Genomic DNA, 19,829 nt, shown 5'->3' with positions numbered 1-19,829 from the left:
GCTAAGCTTGGGTGAGTCATGCAAGTCATATTGTATCAAATCATTGGTGGCTGCTTCTGGTCCTGGCCCAATGAGTCCTCCCTCAAAGGTAAAACAGCCCTGGAAAGGGCTCTGCCCTCTCTCCCTGCTTTTTACCAAACCTGAAATACTTGCTAAACTCTTATGGTTGCCTAGCAACAGACACAGAGGCCGTCTGGTTAAAGCTACAAACACTCCTTTTATCCTTTAAATTTTTTAGATTTCAGACTTCTGCAAACCTAGGGCATGTTTCAGGTGTGTAGGAAGATCATTCATTGTTCCAATCTCTGGATTTAAGTATCCATGGATCAGGCCCACTTGGCTATTAATATATAATAATAGCTGCAAAAAAGATTAGGGCCAAGATTGTTTCCTCAGAAACCTAACTTTTCTCATAACTATCTGGTATTTATTAAGGTCCCATCTTAATTGTATTTCATTTTTATTATTTTAATAACTGTATTTTATGCTTGTAAGATAGATTTCTATTTTTACTGTTTTTTAATTTTGTATTGTGACGGCCTTTGGTCATAAACAATTAAACCTACTGCTGCTGCTATAATAACAACAGCAGCAGCAGCAGCGAGCTTGTATACTACTTTTCTAAACAGATTAATGGTCATTTGTAATGGTGAACAAAGTCAGTGTTATTCTTATCCCCACAATATAGCTGGGGAGCTGGGGCTGAAAGGAGTAGCTTACCCAAGGCCACCTGCTGATCTCATGGCAGTAGTGGGATTCAGACCAGCAGAATGCTGATTTGCAGCCCAGTGCTGGGGTGGGATAGAGAACATGACTCTCTAGGCATTTACAGAAACTGAGGCAAAACAAAGGAAATTCAGGATTATGTAATTGAGGTAAGTATTTATATGTTAGCAAAACAAGCATGAACTGGTTATTTGAACTATTCTTAGGTTGAGGATTATATAGTCCACAGTTTAAAAAATGCATTAGAATGAGCCTTTTGTTACAGTGAAATGATAGTAAGCAAAGTGATCTGTTCTTAAATGAAGGCAGCAGCATGGGTCTAAAGTAGAGAGACAAATATTGCAATAGAATTTCAGATAAATCAAATGACTAAAATGTGGCTCTGTTAATTTTGAAATTAACTGGTGACCTCCATAACAAAGAATCCAAATGATAGAAAAACCACCTTGCTTCCATTCCAAATCTCTCCTTTTATTTGTAAAGACTGGCATTACAATCAAAAAGGACTCAAAATGAAGTGATGTACACATCATTGGTGTTTCATGATGCAACTGATAAGATCCCTGAATGGATATTGCTTCACCTTTGATTTTAAAAATTGGCCTAAGAAAATCTTTTAACCCACTAATGATCACAAATGGCAAAATTAACAGAAAGGGGGAAAACAATAGGAAAAGAAAATATAAACCCAAACTACTGGCAAGTTTGTAATATATACATAGTTGGTTGATTGATGACACCAGTTCCAAATGTACAATAAAGCCCACAACACTTTATTACTATGAATATTATCGTGAATGAGTTCTCATGTTGGATCAACTTGCTTCAGAAGGTTGCTTTTTGTTTAAACTTGCATAATAAACATGCAATGAAAGTATTCTTTTAACATTTTTTTCTGCAGTCTTTTTGTTTTCATACAAAGATTTCATAAAGTTGCAGTGTTGCATCAGAGCATTACCAAAATAAGTGTAAGAGATATAGGAAGAAACCTGTGAATTTACTTTAATGACAAAAACCCTACTTTTTATCCTGAGACACGCCATAATCTTATTAAAAAGGTGTGCACAGCCAAATCCTTTCCCAGCCCCTCCAGAAGACAAAATAAATATTAACTGGGAGGTAAGAGGACAATTAACGAAAATATAAGATGTCATCATGCACTCATCTTCTGCATAGCTCATCCTACATATAGTAAGGCACTATTTCCCCACAACTTGTGTCCACAATAATCCTTTACAGTACTCTGTGAACTACAGAGTTCCTTCCAGGATGAAGAAACAAATAGACTGAATGAATGTGGCTATCACATTACCTCACATCTTCTCCTAGTTAAGGGAGTCATCAGGCAGTCTCAGAAAAAAAAGCTGTCTCAAGTCTTTTCTGTGTGTGTGTGCGTGCACGGATCTGTGTTCATGTTATGTATGCAGTTTTGTTGTGTGGGATTTTTTTCTACTCCCTTTTCAGAGTTTTTAAGTTTCATTGTTCTTGAAGCAAACACAGAAGAAAAAAGGACAGCTGAGTCATCAAAAAAAGCTTCAGTGCTCCAAATGGCACACTGCTTAATAGATCCAGGGAATTAGGTAGACATTCCCAAAGGCTTTAGGAGAGGTGTGGATGGTTTCTTGAGAGACAGTTGTCCACTCTTTAGTTAAGCTGGTCTTCGTACTGCTTTCGAAAGCAATCACCGGCAGGGAAAAATTCCCAGCATCGTTCCTGATACATTTTCCAGACATAGGATTCCTACAGAAAACAGAAGAGAATGTCTATTAGGTGATCAGCTACAGTATCTAAGACTTTGCTAGTCTGGAACATTCAAGCATTATCAATAACTTCCAAAGCCTTCCTTTTGCTCTAAAGATGTTTGTGCTAGAACAATTGGTGCAGCCCTACTTTTCATTTACATTTGTTTCAATAGAATATACAGAGTTGTGCTATTTAGCAAGAGTCATTGCATAAACACCACTAAAAACCCAAGCTTTGTGACAAGGTAAGCTATTTTTTAAAAAAAATAATTAAGCTTTGTCATGTATACAGGACTGTTAATATTTCTTAACTGCCTACACTTTTGCAATTTCATAAAAGATCTACTTATGTGAAGTTTAGCTGAGATCTGGCTTTAGTTGGTTACAATTTGTTGCCTACAACTGATTGCCCAGGGTGAGAATGCACATCCTCATACCCTTCTAGTCATTTCAACACAACTGAGATGATGAGGATCAGAATACAAATCCAGATTTCCATCTTATCTGTCTATGCACATTTATATGGGTCTCCCTGGCTGGATCAAAGTGATCAGGTCAGCAAAGAGGAAAAAGATGGCAACTCTTTCATGTTTTCACAGGTGCCTGCTTATAAAAAGTTAGGGCACCATAACACAGATAGTAGATATAGAAATTGGACTAGGTTCTCAGATTCTATTAAATGAAGCTTCAAGTTGAGATCTAAAGTAACACAAATGATTTTTCCATTATTGTCCACTTAAATCCACTTTCCATTATTGTCAGGAGCATCCTGCATGTGTTATCCAATATGATATTTACTTACCTGCCCAGTGTGCTCTGTTTCATCTTTGTTAATGAGATACATCAGGAAAAATCTAGATAAAGAAGAATTCAATAATAAAACATATAGCATAGATTTCATGATAAATACAGAACAGATAATATATTAATAGAGATGGTATTTTTATTTTACATAAAAATTGACTAAAAGAGATCCATGTATTAGAAAGGGAAGACACTTTCACAAGTAAAAATGGTAAATTATGACAATTTTTTCAGCATAATCCTAAGGTGAGGTGGTGGGAAAGTGTATAAATTGCTGATGAAGAACTTTACCAGCATGGCAATGGTGCAGAACAATGCTGGTGAAAGCCATTGTGTCAGCACGAAAAGGAGCAGACCTGGGGGCATGGCAGGATTTAGCTCCCTAAACCAGCCCAGCCCAGGTATGCCCACCTTTAAAGTCTTCCAAGACCTGGGGCATACTTATCTCATTAATCTCTTGTAACAGCTCTACTCAGCCAACGAAGGCCACTTGAAGGCAGAAATGTAAAATTTCTGGAAATTTTGAAGCCACTGGGGGTGAGGTATCTTTTCTCAGAGTTTTTGAGGAGGGGTTGGGGTGGAAAACTGGGGAAAATTGAAATACAGGATGTCCACATGAAACCATTACAACTTTGAATAAGTACAGCTTCCGAATAGGGGTCACATAATGTAATACAAGTAACTCAGAAATTTTATTAGAGTCAAAAATGAAAAAAGAGGTTCTGGGGATTTGAAAAGTCTCATGTTGTGTGAGAGATGAAATGTGACATTAAGTTAACCTGGAGTTATAGTACTGACATTGTATCTTCTGAGTGACATAGAGGGCTCATGTAGAAGTAGAATTTGGATGTAAAATTGAACTTTGGATGTAAAATTGAAATTTTAAATAAACTCCTGGATATATTCTCTTCAATAAAGCAAACTTCATTTCTATATTTATTTTCATTCAATATTTATTGTGATTAGGGTTGCTAGGTTTCCTTACCCTCCTGGAGGGAGGTGGGGGGAACCTGGCACTTACCTGTCTTTTTTCTCTCTGCGCTCACGCAAAGCAGGCACGTTCTCCCAACACCAACATGATCATGCCAGCTGCAGGAGCGTTCCCACACTCCATGAGGGGCCGATTCTTTGCAAATCAGCTCCAAATGAAGTAGAGGAGTACTCCTATGGCCAACGCCATGACAACACTTCTGGGAATGATGTTGTCATGTCTGCTGGGAGCGTGCACGCAGCGTGTGTTCCCAGCGTACCTGCTGGTGGAAGGTGATCTCCAGGCAGCCAGAAACCTCCCGCTAGTCAACAGCGACCAGCAGGCAATCAGGTAAGCCACCAGAAGATTGCCCGCCACCAGTGGGCACCTGGGATCCCTAATTCAGAATCAAAGTTGTAACAGTTTGATGTGGACACCTTGTATATGCAATTCTTACTTTCCATCAAGCCTAAACTACTTTTGCTGATTACTTATAATTTAGTTAGCATATAAAATTGTACTATTTGGCATATTTATAGAACTTAAAAGTATTAATTATTGTTTTTTTGTAACAAAAATTGCAAGTATACCCAGTACTTGAAAAAAAAATTGCATAGTGCTGCACCCTATGCTACTATACCACATGGATCTTAATTTTTGCCAACTAAGTAATGGGCAAAAATAAAAGTTGAAGGTAGGAAACAAATAGTGTAGGAAACAAAAGAAAAGTATATTATTTGGATAGAACACTCTCATACAGTCACAATAGATAGGACTACCAGCATCTTTGGATACTGTTAAATTTTATAACATTGAAAACACTGAAATTTTTAATAACGGATTGTCACTGAAGACATTGTAATCTATTAATTGTTTCCAACATTATTTACATTTAGAAAAAAAGTTCTTGAAAATGTTGTATATACACAAGAACAATCATTATCTAATGATCTAGACTAACACAACATTTTTCAGACCACACATTTTGAATAGATGCTTGTATTTCATCTTACTCATTCCAAAAGCAAAGATAGAAAGAAAAAGAAAGACAGAAAGAAAGAGACTATTGACAGGATTTTTTTCAGTAATCCCCCAAATTTCCCAGTTTTTCCAAAGGAAAACTGAAAACTTCCCTCACTTTTCTGCCCTATACATTTTGAGTGAAGAAAAAAAACCCCTCGTGTTAAGAAGCATTTCACTCATTTTTAGTGTGAAAACCCTTGCCTTAAGCAGCATATCACTCATTTTAAAAGACAATGCATTTCATAGGAAGTCTGTCAGTACTCCCCCAAATTTCCCAGTTTTTCCAGCACAAATATTTAAAAAGTCCTAGGGGGAAAAAACACACACACACACAATTTCTCTAATCCTCCCCCCCCCCGGGGTTTTGCATATTTACTCTAGAGTATACCATCCTGTGCACAAGATAAAATTGATGTTCAGAACAGCATTCTCAGTGGTGGCTTCTACCTGGTGGAATGGTCTCCCTGATGAAGTCTAGAAAGCCCCATACTGCTGCTGTTTTAGAGACTATATTAAGGCCGCAGAAAACCAAACTAAATTACCTTAGTGTAAATTCCAGAAATAGAAACAGCTCTCTTAGACTGGGCTACAGGATTGCCCTGCCTATATACAAGACGGAGAGTGCAATACAGAGAAAGTGAGGCACGTCTAAATTTCAATTAATCATGTGAAATCTAAGCATATCACCTATGCACATTAGAGTAATTCAAATGTGAGTTGTGTACGGATAAACTGTGCATCCCAGCACTCCAGATTAAAGCTCTTTCCAAAGAATAATTTTCTTTCAGTTCCCAAATTCAGATCATCATTTTGGATACTGGAATGCTAATCATGGAAAGGAGGATTATCATTTGCTATACATGCTGTTGCCTGAAAACAAACCATCTGGAGGCTTTTCTCTGTTTTCTTCATGTGAACTATAGTATGGCCTTGCTTATGAGTCTAAATAATTACATATGATCATTGACAATAACTTGATTTATTATCATAGATCCAGAGGAGTTAGCCGTGTTAGTCTGTAGTAGCAAAATCAAAAAGTGTCCAGTAGCACCTTTAAGACTAACCAATTTTATTGTAGCATAAGCTTTCGAGAACCACAGTTCTCTTCGTCAGATGCATGGAGGGCAGAAAAAAACTGGTCAAATATAGAGGAGGAGAGGGGAGAGGAGGAGAGGACGGATATAAAACAACTCCTTTGATATGGAGATGCAAACAGCTCCTTTTGATGTGGGGATCAGTTTGCTTGTGAAAAGGTTCAAAGGAGTTTGCCGAGTTAGTCTGTAGTAGCAAAATCAAAAAGAGTCCAGCAGCAGCACCAAGACCATACAATTCCACTGCAGCACAAGCCCTCGAGAACCACAGCCCTCCCCGCCAGATGCATCTGACAAAGAGAACTGTGGTCCTCGAAAGCCCACATCAGGTGCCACTGGACTCTCCCTGACCCCGCCTATGTAAATGAAATCAGTTACCTGTGATAATGAGATAACCATTCATAGTCCCTATTCAGTCCCAGCTTGACAGAGTCAAATTTACATATGAATTCCAATTCAGCAGCTTCCCGTTGGATTTTGTTTTTGAAAGGTTTCTGTTGAACTACAGTGACCTTTAAGTCTTTGATGGAATGTCCTGGTAGGTTGAAGTGTTCTCCCACTGGTTTCTGGACGTTGCCATTTCTAATGTCAGATTTGTGTCCATTTATTCTTTTGCTGGTTTGTCCAATATACAGAGCAGAAGGACATTGTTGGCACATGAGGGCATATATCAGATTGGAGGATGAGCAGCTGTAAGAGCCAGAGACAGTGTAGTTGATGCCATTGGGTCCTGTAATTGTATTCCCTGGGTAGATATAGGGGCAGAGCTGGCAACAGACCCAGATGCCAGCTCTGCCCCTATATCTACCCAGGGAATACAATGAATGGTTATCTCATTATCACAGGTAACCGATTTCATTTACATAGGCGGGGTCAGGGAGAGTCCAGTGGCACCTGACGTGGGCTTTCGAGGACCACAGTTCTCTTTGTCAGATGCATCTGGCGGGGAGGGCTGTGGTTCTCGAGGGCTTGTGCTGCAGTGGAATTGTATGGTCTTGGTGCTGCTGCTGGACTCTTTTTGATTTTGCTACTACAGACTAACACGGCAAACTCCTTTGAACCTTTACACAAGCAAACTGATCCCCACATCAAAAGGAGCTGTTTGCATCTCCATATCAAAGGAGTTGTTTACATCCATCCTCTCCTCCTCCCCTCCCCTCCCCTCTCCTCCTCTATATTTGACCAGTTTCTTTCTGCCCTCCATGCATCTGACGAAGAGAACTGTGGTTCTCGAAAGCTTATGCTACAATAAAATTGGTTAGTCTTAAAGGTGCTACTGGACTCTTTTTGATTTTGATTTATTATGAAGGGCTCTGCTTCAAAATATTAACTTCATAGATTCCCCTAATTATGTTTTTGAAAGCTCTGGTTTTAACTGTTTTAATGATATGTTTTGTTGATTTAACTGATTTTATAATGTGATTTCAGCATGTATTCTTTATTTTGTTAGCCACATTGGTGGCTCTTATGAGGGCAAAAAGGTGGGATATAAATTTTGTTAAATAAAAAAAAATTAAAAATAAAGTACTTACATGTTAGGACTTAATATGGAAAAAATAGATCTAAGAGACAGAACATTAATGTGGTATATGACTATAGCAGCAGGATTACTATATGCACAATATTGGAAACAAGAAAAGGTACCAGAAGTGGAAGAATGGATACAAAAACTGCTGTATATGTTGGAAATGGATAAATTAACTAGAAAAATGAAAGAACAAAGTTCAAATGAATTTATGAGTGACTGGGAGAAATTTAAAGTGTATTTAGAAAAAAATTGGGATGTTAAGGACCAATTGTGGTCTATGGATAATTATTGAGGTGTGAGAAACTGGGTTAAGTTGATATGCAAAATAACTTTACCTTGGAAGATAAGGGTGATTAACGGAATTGAGGGAATCTTATAAAAGTTAAAGGGTTTAAGTGCCGTGGGGGGTCTGTTGGGAGGGGGAAGGGGGGGTGGGGAAATATACATTGTAATTGTTAAATGAAAAATGTATGTGATAATTGTTTTTTAGAGAGAAAATGAACATAGGGTATACATGTAGTATTGGTTTAACCTACCCAATAAAAGTTTATTAAAAAAATAAAAATAAAGTACTTACAGATAGTTAGCCAAGTTGTGCTCCTGTAGAGTATGTGTTTCAAAGCCATGGGGCACTGTATCAAAGTAATCATTACCTATCCCACAGATAAAGCATTTGGTCTAAAAAGAATACAGACATGTACATATTAATATGTTCTGTGACAATGCATGCTTTCTTTAAGGAAAACACATTTAAAATTATTTAGATCAAGTTTAAGTTTTCATTAGGAAAAGGCCTTCTTTTCAGCAACTGTATCAGCTCAACTAAGTACTTGAATAAAAGTAATAGTCATGCCTTCTAGTTTCCGTTAGCTCATGTGTTTTGGTGCTGGTAAATAAATGTGAATAAAGGAAGAGCAAGGATAGTACTGAAACCCAAATTTTCCTAATTGATTTCCCCAGAAATCTTACATATGCAGGGGCCAAAGCTCAGAACTTAAGGACCTATGTTCAGTCCTTAATGACACTAGTTAAAAAGTATCTCAGCTGCCTGAAAAGACTTTTGCCTGAGTCCTTAGAAAGCAACTATTAGTCATAGCTGGCGATACTGGTCAAGATGGACCAATGGTATGCCTCTGTGTCAGGCAGTTTCATATGTTCCTCCCTGAAGCTGCATCACCTTTCATCAACAATGATATTTGTAAACAGAGTATGCGATCACTTTAGAGTATGAAACAAGGCAGATGACAAACATATCAGTCAGACAAGAATAGGCATTCTCTGAGGAAATGAAATCACACAACACCATCTGGGGAGAGGTCAACACTGTGAGTAACTTCCATGGCTGTATAGAGGTACCTGAACTGCTCTTGATCAAGCTTTCCCACCCCACACAAAAGAGGCCCTACCCAAGAGTAGAGATGGGCACGAACCAAAATACGAACCAAAATTCATGATGAACCAAGCCAGTTCGTGGTTCGTGAACCAGCGGTTCGTCAGATCCCATTTCTGACGAACTGCCACGAACTTTAGGCTGGTTTGTTTGGTTCATTTTTTTGGTTCGTCACTAGGGATGTGCACTTCAGGTTTCTGATTCGGGAAAAATACCCGAATCAGACACAATTTGTAAAGATATGGGATTTCCTAAACGGCCCCAGCATACCCAGGCCGTTTTGGAAACCCCAAATCAAAGGTTCCTGAAGCTGTTTGTATAGCTTCGGGAAGCTTCAGGGCAAGGGGTTGAAATGTCCCTCTCCATGCAGCAAGAGGGAGAGGGACATTTAAACCATGGATCAGCTTTTTGTCGTGGTTTCTGACAAGCAGCTGAGTACTTTAAAGGGAAGGAGGATCTTGGAACGGGGGAGACTTTGAAGGGAAGGAGGATCTCAGCATAGCTTGCCGCCGCCGAGATCCTCCTTCCCTTCAAAGTCTCCTCCATTCCAACCGTCTGGAGGAGGGAGGGGGACTTTGAAGGGAAGGAGGCTCTTGGCGCAGCAAGCTATGCTGAGATCCTCCTTCCCTTCAAAGTCTCCCCCGTTCCAACCGGCTGGAGGAGGGAGGGGGACTTTGAAGGGAAGGAGCTTCCCGGTGTCGCTTGCAAGCCATGCCAAGATCCTCCTTTCCTTCAAAGTCTTCCCAGTTTCAAACGGCTGGAGGATGAAGGGTTGGGGCTGGGGAGTGGGGGGCTGAGGCTGGGGGTTGTGAGGTTTGGGGTGTTTAAAGGGCCCTGCCGCTTGCAAGTGGCAGGTCCATTTAAACTATCAGCTGGCAGCCGGCAGGGGGGATTCCCCCCTGCCGCCTGCCAACTGATAATTTAAAGGGACCTTTAAAGGGTCAGGTAAGTGGGTTGGAGTGGAGGGGGGTAAGTGGGAGGTTGAGGGGTGGGTGTGGGTGTGGGTGCTGGGGGAAAACCCAGCCCCCTGAATCACTTCAGAATGCTCCAAATCTTTACGGAGCATTCCGAAGCGATTGAAATACCCAAATCCAAAGAAACTTGCCACTTCAGGTTTTGGGTGTTTCCAAATGTTTTTACTGCTTTGGGTTTACCCAAAACCTAAATATTTTGGGGGTGCGCACCCTATTCATCACTGCAGACAGCCTGGTGCCGATCAATCAGTTTCCTAGGCAAGAGGGGATGGACTTCCTGCAGACCTGGAAGTGACCTTCTGCTGGCCCGGAAGTGACCTTCTGGTGACCTGGAAGTGATGATTTTCTGACCTGGATGTGACATTTTCATGAACCAAACAAACCAGTTCACAAACTGGGGGCTGGTTCATGAAAGTTCATGGTTCATTTTTCCCCCAGTTCATCCCCTTTCTCTACCCAAGAGTGGCAGCTACCATTTTCCTTCACATCACAAAATCTCTTCCATTTAGAAAACTAGTTTGCCAAGGAAAAGTGTGAGTCATAACCATCCCTCTAACATGGTAGCTTTATATTGGCCAGGGACATTGATGTGAGGGAGCATTCAAATATGCCATTCTCTACATGCAGTCTGAAGCTGCATATTCACTGGAAGTGTGCACTAGAATGTTCCAAGAGCCATAAATAGATGGCTGGCTATTGTTTATTTGATGTAAGATTATATTAATTAGTATATATGCACTATGGCATAGTATGACATGTAAAAATCACGTTCTAATTATTCCTGTCCATTTTGAATTTGTCAATGGATTTGTTTAGATTTCTAATCTTCCTATTCCTCTGCAGGTAATAACAAAAAATGTGTTAAAATTCATGTAAATTATATGAATTCAGTATTAAAAGCGTGCTTAAATGAAAAGGTCTTACACTGTCCAGACTGTGGTAGACCTCTGGAAGGAGATATTCCACATCCTCTCGGATCACCTCTATTCTTCCTCCAAATTTTATATTTATTTTTATTTATTAAAACATTTTTACCCTGCCTCATGGTTCAAGGCAGTTCATAGAGAGCAATTTCAAGAGGTTGCCCTTAGATAATCTGAGAAATCCAGATAGGGTACTAGACAGGGAGTCTCATAAAAATATACACAGGTTAAGCCATGTAGATAGGTCAGAGCAAGGTGATCTTTGTGTATAGAAGGCAACAGGTATCCTTCAAACTTCAAACAGAAACCAGCATTTTATGTGATAAAGGAATGGCTATTTATTCTCTACCATTTATTTTCCATTATATGGGATATTCAGTATTTTTCATAAAAATATGGTAGGGGTTTAAATGAGATGCAAATAGTTTTACCTCCATGTCTTCTTTTACTTGTTCTTGCTGATCTCTTAACTCTCCAAATGCATCAATAATTAAACCTGGTTTTAAAACAAAGTAATACTTCAACATCTGTGCACAAAATTATGACAGAGCCCTGCCAATGTAGAACTCTATAAGTGCAATGTTAGACTAGAAGCCTCTTGTAGTTCAAGGTACAAAAACACCAGCTGTGTAATATGAAACAAGTTTGTTATTTACTTAAGTTTCAATTACGTGTTCTGCAACAAACAAAATTATACTACAATGGCATTCTCTGGAGTAAACACATGAAACCATGGATATTATATGCACATATTTAAACATTTGTGTGCATATATCTGGGGACTCTGGGTCCAAAACTATTCAGAAAGACCAGTTTTACACCAGCGTGCATGCAGAAGCTCCCCAAAGCAAACATATAAAACAGGAGGAGAGGGATCATAGTGCTTTGACTTTAAACACTCTTTTTTACCATAAGACACCTGCACATGGAAGGCAGATCTTAATGCTAAAATATGTTTTGCTGGAAGCTGTACAGAAGTACATACTTTTCACAATTCCTGTTCTTATTATGCTTAAATATTAGTAATGTGATCTCATTAATAGAGCTCAACAACAGTAATGGATCATGTTTTAGAAATGAAAAAGAAACAAATCATATCAGAGTCATGATCATAGAAACACTCTGCTTTTAGAGAAATCCACTCTGAACTGACTGAATTCATGAAGCAACGCTTCCATAAAGCATCCCAAGAGGGTGAGTCCCAGTTAGTTGAATGCTGAAAAGATTCATGCTCAATTGGTCCAATTCAGTTAGCATGAGATATTTGGCTGGAAAACATGACTAATTCACCTACGTGAAGAGTTTTCAATTCAAGAGACAAACAGAGGAGGTTTGCCATTGCCTGCATCTATGTAGCAACAATGGACTTCATTGGTAGTCTCCCATCCAAGTACTAAGCAGGGCTAACCCTGATTAGTTTCTAAGATCTAACAAACTCAGGCTAACCTGAGCCATCCAGGTCAAGAACAGAGATCTAGGTATGTTTAAATTACTTTAAAGTATGTTTCCTTCCAACCGATTGCAGTTTCATAATTTTCTCAACATGCAGTTTCAGTAAAACATAGATGTGATCCTTCCTAAGTGTCCCAAGGATGAGTTAATAAGACCTTTTAATGTGTAGGTTGGTTTCTTGTCAGCCATTGTATTATTGTCAGTTTATGAAAAATGTTAAAGAAAATAAAAGAGATCCCTTTTTCTGCTGTGATGGCAGCCTGAAAAGAGAAAATAGGTTTTCCACAACAAAACTAGCACTGAAGACTATAGTGGAGGCACTATGATGCATAGTCTACATTGCTGTGATTGTGGGAATAAGATAATTGTACAAAGTCTGCAAGATCTAATGAGATTTTGCGTAAGGTAAAGCCTGTGCACACATATGAATCTGAAGGATATAGAAAGCCTTGCCCCCTGACTTGTATGGCCTAGGTTAATCCTATCTTGTCAGATTTTAGAAACCAAGTCAGGATTGGTTCTGGTTAGTACTTAGACAGGAGACCACCAAAAGGCTATGACAAACCACCTATGTTAATCTATTGCCTTGAAAATACTACAGGGTCACCATAAGTTAGCTGTGACTCGACAGTACTTTCCATCACCTCCATAAGTCTTAGCAATGCTATTTTTGGTAAAGTCTGGGCGAACCAAACAGTATGGTATACTTACCTGTTCCTATACCACATTATGCATCATAGCTATTGTAGGAAGAGGGACATTTTGGAGAGGAGGATGACATTCACCTAATAATCTCCCACCCCAAAGATTATCCACTATGGTCTATTAGAACAGGTGACTTCCTTTAAATATTTAGGGATTATCTTTCATTAGCCAGAATCCTGGACAACTAGACATAAAGTTACTATGTGGTTTATACAGATTTTATACAAGAAGAGGTTGTTCATTAGAAACCCCCCTCCCCATTCTAGAAATCTTTAAATCTAAATTGCTCCCTCAAATATTGTACAGTGCTCCAATTTGGGGATTTGGAAATCTATACTCAGTTATACAAAATCTATACCAATTACTTATACAAAATAACTGTGCATGCATGATGTTGGGAGTTCCTACTTCCACATCATCAGTTGTGGTGAGATCAGAGTTGGCTTTGCCACCAATATCGATAATAGTTCATAAACTTGTTATATATTTCTCATTGAAGATCTTTTTCTCCCAGGCATCACTTCTAGTAACAATGGCATATAAAGAGATGAAAGATATATCGTGGAGATTACATGTACTGTCTTTACTGACTATATTAGAATCATCCGAAGAATATTCATGAGGGTTTGAACACATTGTTGCTAGACGTTTAATTAAACAAAGATTATTGGACATAAGTTTACAAGTAAATCATGGGTTACTTAGTAACATTAGTTTAGCCACTCAATATAAACATCTTGTATCTTTTCTTATAGCTCGCCCAATTTACCTTGATGACCTAATAGTCATAGAATATAGAAAGGCATTTACTAGGGTTCAAATGGATATATTACAATTGGCAGCAGGGAAGGGCTGCTACAATAAAATCCCATTTGATGATCTAGTATACTCCTGTGACCACAAATCCATTGAAGATCTCACTCATGCTATGTTTTGATGTGCTAATGAGTTCCTGCAGCTCTTTTTCTACTAAATGACCCCTGGTAGGATATATTATATCATATAATTGTATGGATTCTATGGATTTAGACTCATTGATGCCTGGCCGGGGGGGGGGGCTCCCCTGCCTGGCACCAATCTGATCTGGGCTTTTTGGGGCCTGATCCAGGCCAAAATGTGCCTAAAATAGCCATTTTGAGCCATTTGGGGCCCGATTTGGCCTGGATTGGGGCCAAAATGGCCCTGATCAGGCCACTGCCAGGTGGGAGAACACTCCCCTGTCTGGCAGCAGCCGGATCCCAGCCATTCCAGGCCTAATCAAATCAATTACGCTAATGACACATGTCCGGTGATGGCAAGGGGCATGGCATATGCTAATGCGTTATGCTAATGAGCTATGCTAATGAGTCCCTGCAGCTCTTTTTCTACTAAATGACCCCTGGTAGGATATATTATATCATATAATTGTATGGATTCTATGGATTTAGATTCATTGACAGTGTTATGTTAATTTGTATTATTATTTTATTGATCAATTTTTGTGATAGTTTGTATTGATATTGTTATTTGGTATTAATATTATTGTATTTTCCTTCCTTTGGGTTTTTTTTTATTGCTACAATTGTGCTGAAACAATAAAGTCAAATGTAAATTTAAAAAATCCACTATAGTTGGATAATTGGAATGATCTAATTCAGAGTGTTTTCCAGGTATCATTAGATTTAGGAACACAAATTGCTGGGATGGGGAATGGAGCATGGCCTTCAGGTCCTGAATTCCTAATTCCCCTGAGGCATGTAGTAGGGTACTCTTGGTATCATAATATTGGCAATTATTTTAACAGCTGTTTTTATAGTTTACTGCTATTTTTACTGTTCTTTTAAGGAACCTTGTATTGTAGAAAGCTGGGTATAAATTTTTAAGTAAATGTATAAACAACCTCCCCAAAATACAGTATCATTCTGTCACTCACTACTCAACAGAAATAGGGTGACTTGGATTATTATTATAAATAAAAAACACAAGACAGCCAAAAACTATGAATACATACCTTGTATGATAGCTAGCAGAATAACAATTACAAAGAAGAAAAAAGTAATATCAAAGATGATACGATAAATTTCATATTCATCTCCTGCTGGATCTTCAATTTCATCACCAATTCCTCCACCAGCACGCACTCCCACGTACATGTGAAACATGTAACACTATAAGCATGTGAGAAGAGATAATACCATTAAAGAATTTACATTCTACAGAATTGGCTGCCACTGTTACAGGCATTTCGTATTTATTGTACTGTAGGACTTAAAAGCTCCAAGTCAGGAATGAAGGAAGAGTCCTTCTCTCCTGATGTCAGAATGTTGCCTCATCTCTTGAACTCATCACTGAATGGTGGCCAAGAAGGCACAATAACCTATGTCAGAATGTTGCCTCATCTCTTGAACTCATCACTGAATGGTGGCCAAGAAGGCACAATAACCTATGTCAGAATGTTGCCTCATCTCTTGAACTCATCACTGAATGGTGGCCAAGAAGGCACAATAACCTTTCTGCCCAAGGGTACATGATGAGCATTCTTTATACTCTTGTTCCACGGATGAATCATTGCCTTAAACTGATAAAACATTTCTTTAGCTCTTAAAAAAATCTCTAACTACAGTTAACAAAGGACATAATTGGGAAAGAGGTGAAACAGAAATGGAAACTGCATGTCCAGCAGCTACTTGTGCATGCAGGTCCTCACCCAGAAAGGGATATGCACAGATGACAGATCATCAGTTTGAAAGGGTTGTCATTCTGATGCTCCAGATATTGAAAATTTTCAGCAATTGAAAAAACACTTAGATACTGCAAATGGTAAAAAGAAGGTGCTCACATATCTTTTAGAGGTCACGAGAGCCTCATGAACAAAATATCATGTGGAACAGGGGGCTAGAGTCAAAAGGGACAACCAGACTACCCTTTGCTCTCATACATGGATGAAAAATTGGCTCTGCCACTCTTCTTCTGCTCCCCGTCTGACGGGGAGGGCGGTCTAGAAATGTGATTAAATAAATAAATAAATAAATAATGAAGGAATGTGGGGGCATTTTTTCTTGACTTCCTTTCCTGCCCACATAAAATCATTACCGCAGTTTTCCTATATCTCATATTAAAGCTAACCAAATATGGCAAAGCTGGTGCAATATCTCTTTTTTGATTCCAGGATTCTTTAATACTGTTATCTACCAAAAACAGGATCGTACTCATCTGTAACTGTTGTTCATTGAGTGGGCTTCTGTGCACATTGAGACTGCACACATGCAGACCAGCCACGGAGAAGATTTCCAGAGTTTTCTAGAAGACCAGGAGCACCCCTCATCCCCATGGTGCTTTCCTGCCAAAATCATCACATGACCAGGAGGAGGGGTACTATTCCCTTAGTTCTCTCCATGACATCACCAGAGACACCCCAGAAACGAAGATTCCAGAGAGTTCGCCTAGAGGTAGGAGGGAGTAACGTGTGCCTGCACAGAAGACCACTCGATGAACAACAGTTACAGGTAAGTGCAACTCTATTTTCATCTCCATGGCTTCTGTGCAGTCCGACATCGGGAGAGTAGCAAGCTCAATTACTGAAGGAAGTGGGTGTGAAGCTCTCAAAGTAAGAGACTATGGAGGACCATGTTCCCAACAGATGCTTAGCCTCTTACTGACATTCACCCACCGGTGCTTCTAAAGAAGCAAGGAGTTCTCTAAAAATGTCCCTGCCAAAGTACAAGCAGGAATGCAGTAAGGAAAAAACTGCTCTGGGGGAGAGAGCCATGCAAGGTAAAGGGCATTGAACAGTCGTGCACTCAAGGGAGAATGTGATAGCCTCTATCAATCTACCAAGGAAGGGTTGTGTGAGGATACTGTCAGGTCTCTCTTGGAGCTTGGATGCCTAATACAACTGATAGTGTTGTGAGACCTGGGTGCTGAAAGCCAACCCCTGGTAGGGAATCCTGGCCAGTGCATCGGACACATTAACATTGTGAAAGTCGATGGTTGTTGGGGGTTTTCCGGGCTGTCTTGCCGTGGTCTTGGCATTGTAGTTCCTGACGTTTCGCCAGCAGCTGTGGCTGGCATCTTCAGAGGTGTAGCACCAAAAGACAGAGATCTCTCAGTGTCTCTCAGACACTGAGAGATCTCTGTCTTTTGGTGCTACACCTCTGAAGATGCCAGCCACAGCTGCTGGCGAAACGTCAGGAACTACAATGCCAAGACCACGGCAAGACAGCCCGGAAAACCCCCAACAACCATCGTTCTCCGGCCGTGAAAGCCTTCGACAATACATTGTGAAAGTCGATTAATGGGGCAGGGGGGAAGGTTAGAAACTCACAGTGTCCTCATTCTTCAGGTGGAAGTGCTATACACCAAAAATTAAGCACCAGGGAGGTGCAAAAATTTTAAAAGGGTTACACCCCCTACTTTGAATGTCTTCATAAATCTAATAAAGGAAAGTTGAGAGTGTTTGAGTCACAAACAGAATCGATAGCATAAGAAGAAGGGTCCAAGTCCTGCTATAGCCTCAGTAGATGTTCTTACTTATGGTAGTCAAGGAGCAGCAGTTGCCACTAAAAAAAAAAAAATCTCAAACTGAGACTAATGCTACAGTGCAGGGACAGGAACTGACCAAAACTGCCAAAGCTGTCAGCCAGAGTGAAAACATAGCAGATCCACATCAGAATAACGAAGCAGGCATGATGGGGCCAAAGAAAGGACAGAAAGTCAGACGGCGTGCACTGTCAATGAACCCTGCACTGCTAGCAGAACAATCTGCACAGAAAAACAGTCAGAAGATAAAAGATCTTCTTGCCAGTGGATTAGTAAAGATGAGGGTCCCTGGCAGCAAACGAGCAAACATAAGTGCAGACCATGGACCACCACAGTGTGCTACAAGGCCAAATACCCATTCTTCTGTGATGGATTGCATGTTTTTAAGAGCCTGGAAGTGCTGTACACACAACTGCAGGGATGTTAAGGGTTCATCCTTCACAGAAAAGAGAGCTTTGAGAGACAGGCTGCTCCATGGCATCTGATTAGGAGAGTTTGTTTTCAGTCTTAGCTGAGAGGAATTAAGAGTGAAGACTTGGAGGAGACAGACTCCTAACAGAGAGAAGTTTTAACACTGATGTTGGCAAGGAAGTTTGGGACATAGGCACAGACTCCCAATCTGGCCAAAGAAAAGGGATAGATCTTCTAAGGAGAAAAGATTTTTCTTTCACAGTCAAACAGGGAGGTAGCTCTGGAGAGTGAAGACATCCATGGCTGGATGTGGTTGGAAACTGCCTGTGGAGACCTTCAGATTCAGTTAACAACTGAAAGAAAGCACTGATGTTTTCAGAGAAGAGGACTGGGGTACTAGAAAGTGGGTGTTAGCATTAAGAAATTCAAAAGAGAATACTAAAAGAAAGTATACTAGAGTGTTTGGGAAAAACCAAGGGAACAAAAACTTTAAAACATAAGCATTTAAGTATCTGTGAAGAACCTAAGAACTAAAGTTGGTGCATGTACTGATTTTACCTCAGATATATATATGTATGCTGAATTGTCTCAGAAATTTTCAACCCCTGATTTCACCTGATCTTTCCCCTTTAAAGTAAATAAACTAGTTAGTTATTTTTGAATTTTAAAAACATCTCTGGTGCCATTTCTGCTGTTTAAGGACGAGGGAACACCACAGCATCTAGGAGCTGACACCAGTTAGTTGAGGAAAAGATAATTGCAATGCAATGCATTGCGATGACACTTTGCAGTAAAACAAAGACAAAGAAAGGTAAGGTAAATCTAGTATTTTAGTGGTAGTATGACAAAGTCATTTTGCAGAAGACCAGGAGCCACCTGGAGACACGCCCTCAGAGTAGGGTCCCCACACTGCAGGAGCAGCCTCTGAGATGGCACTAACTTTCAGAGACACAGCATCACAAGAGTTCCCTTGGAAGAAGAGAGCACTGAAAGCTCAAAAATGGCACATATATACTTTCTACGAAAGAAGAAAACAAATTTGAGTATTCCTTGAAGTGTGAAACTTAAATTGAAGACCAAATTCTGCCAAGCTGACACATATAGGTATATAAGAACAGAGAACTGCAATTATGAAAGTGAAAACACTGAACAATCTTGGTAAAATGTGGATTGACTAAGACTGAAAAGGCAAAGGAAACTCTTTATCAATTAGTAGGACAAAAAAGGGGGACTATCCTGGAAAAGGTCAATAACCAGCCATCAACAGAGCAAAACTTGTGTTGCAGTCTCAAGTGGGATACCCTAGTTGTCAGGCATTTTATAAACAAGCAAGGTGTTGGAGTTTGCCACTAGCAATCTGCACTCCCGACAGCAGAGAGACTCTCTGCAGGAAGGGTAGAGATAGGAGTAAATAAGACAGCCAAACATAACTGTAAAGACTACAATACACAAAATTAGATGACCTGGACCTAAAATAGGCTTTTTCATCCATACTACTTAACAAATAAGGAGCACTCAAAAATAACACCCTTTTTTCACTATCAGGGAGAATACTGAATTGAATAGTTCAAT

General features: G+C 39.6%; 1 protein-coding gene across 1 annotated transcript in view; it reads right to left on the bottom strand.

Moving 5' to 3' along the window:
• Positions 1 to 1,225: 1,225 nt before the first annotated feature.
• The window catches only part of RYR2 (ryanodine receptor 2), a 720,715-nt gene continuing 702,111 nt past the window's right edge, over positions 1,226 to 19,829 (bottom strand). The window contains exons 101-105 of the mRNA XM_054975163.1: positions 15,319 to 15,475; positions 11,603 to 11,667; positions 8,462 to 8,562; positions 3,271 to 3,322; positions 1,226 to 2,466 (exon numbers count right to left, since the gene is read on the bottom strand). Coding sequence (XP_054831138.1) covers positions 2,371 to 2,466; positions 3,271 to 3,322; positions 8,462 to 8,562; positions 11,603 to 11,667; positions 15,319 to 15,475 — 471 coding nt within the window. The 3' untranslated portion in view covers positions 1,226 to 2,370. The remainder of the gene's footprint in view (positions 2,467 to 3,270; positions 3,323 to 8,461; positions 8,563 to 11,602; positions 11,668 to 15,318; positions 15,476 to 19,829) is intronic.

Source organism: Eublepharis macularius, chromosome 1, assembly GCF_028583425.1.
Source record: "Eublepharis macularius isolate TG4126 chromosome 1, MPM_Emac_v1.0, whole genome shotgun sequence".
Lineage (NCBI taxonomy): Eukaryota > Metazoa > Chordata > Lepidosauria > Squamata > Eublepharidae > Eublepharis > Eublepharis macularius.
Note: the sequence above shows the minus strand (reverse complement) of the source record. Positions and strands in the feature narration are given on the sequence as shown.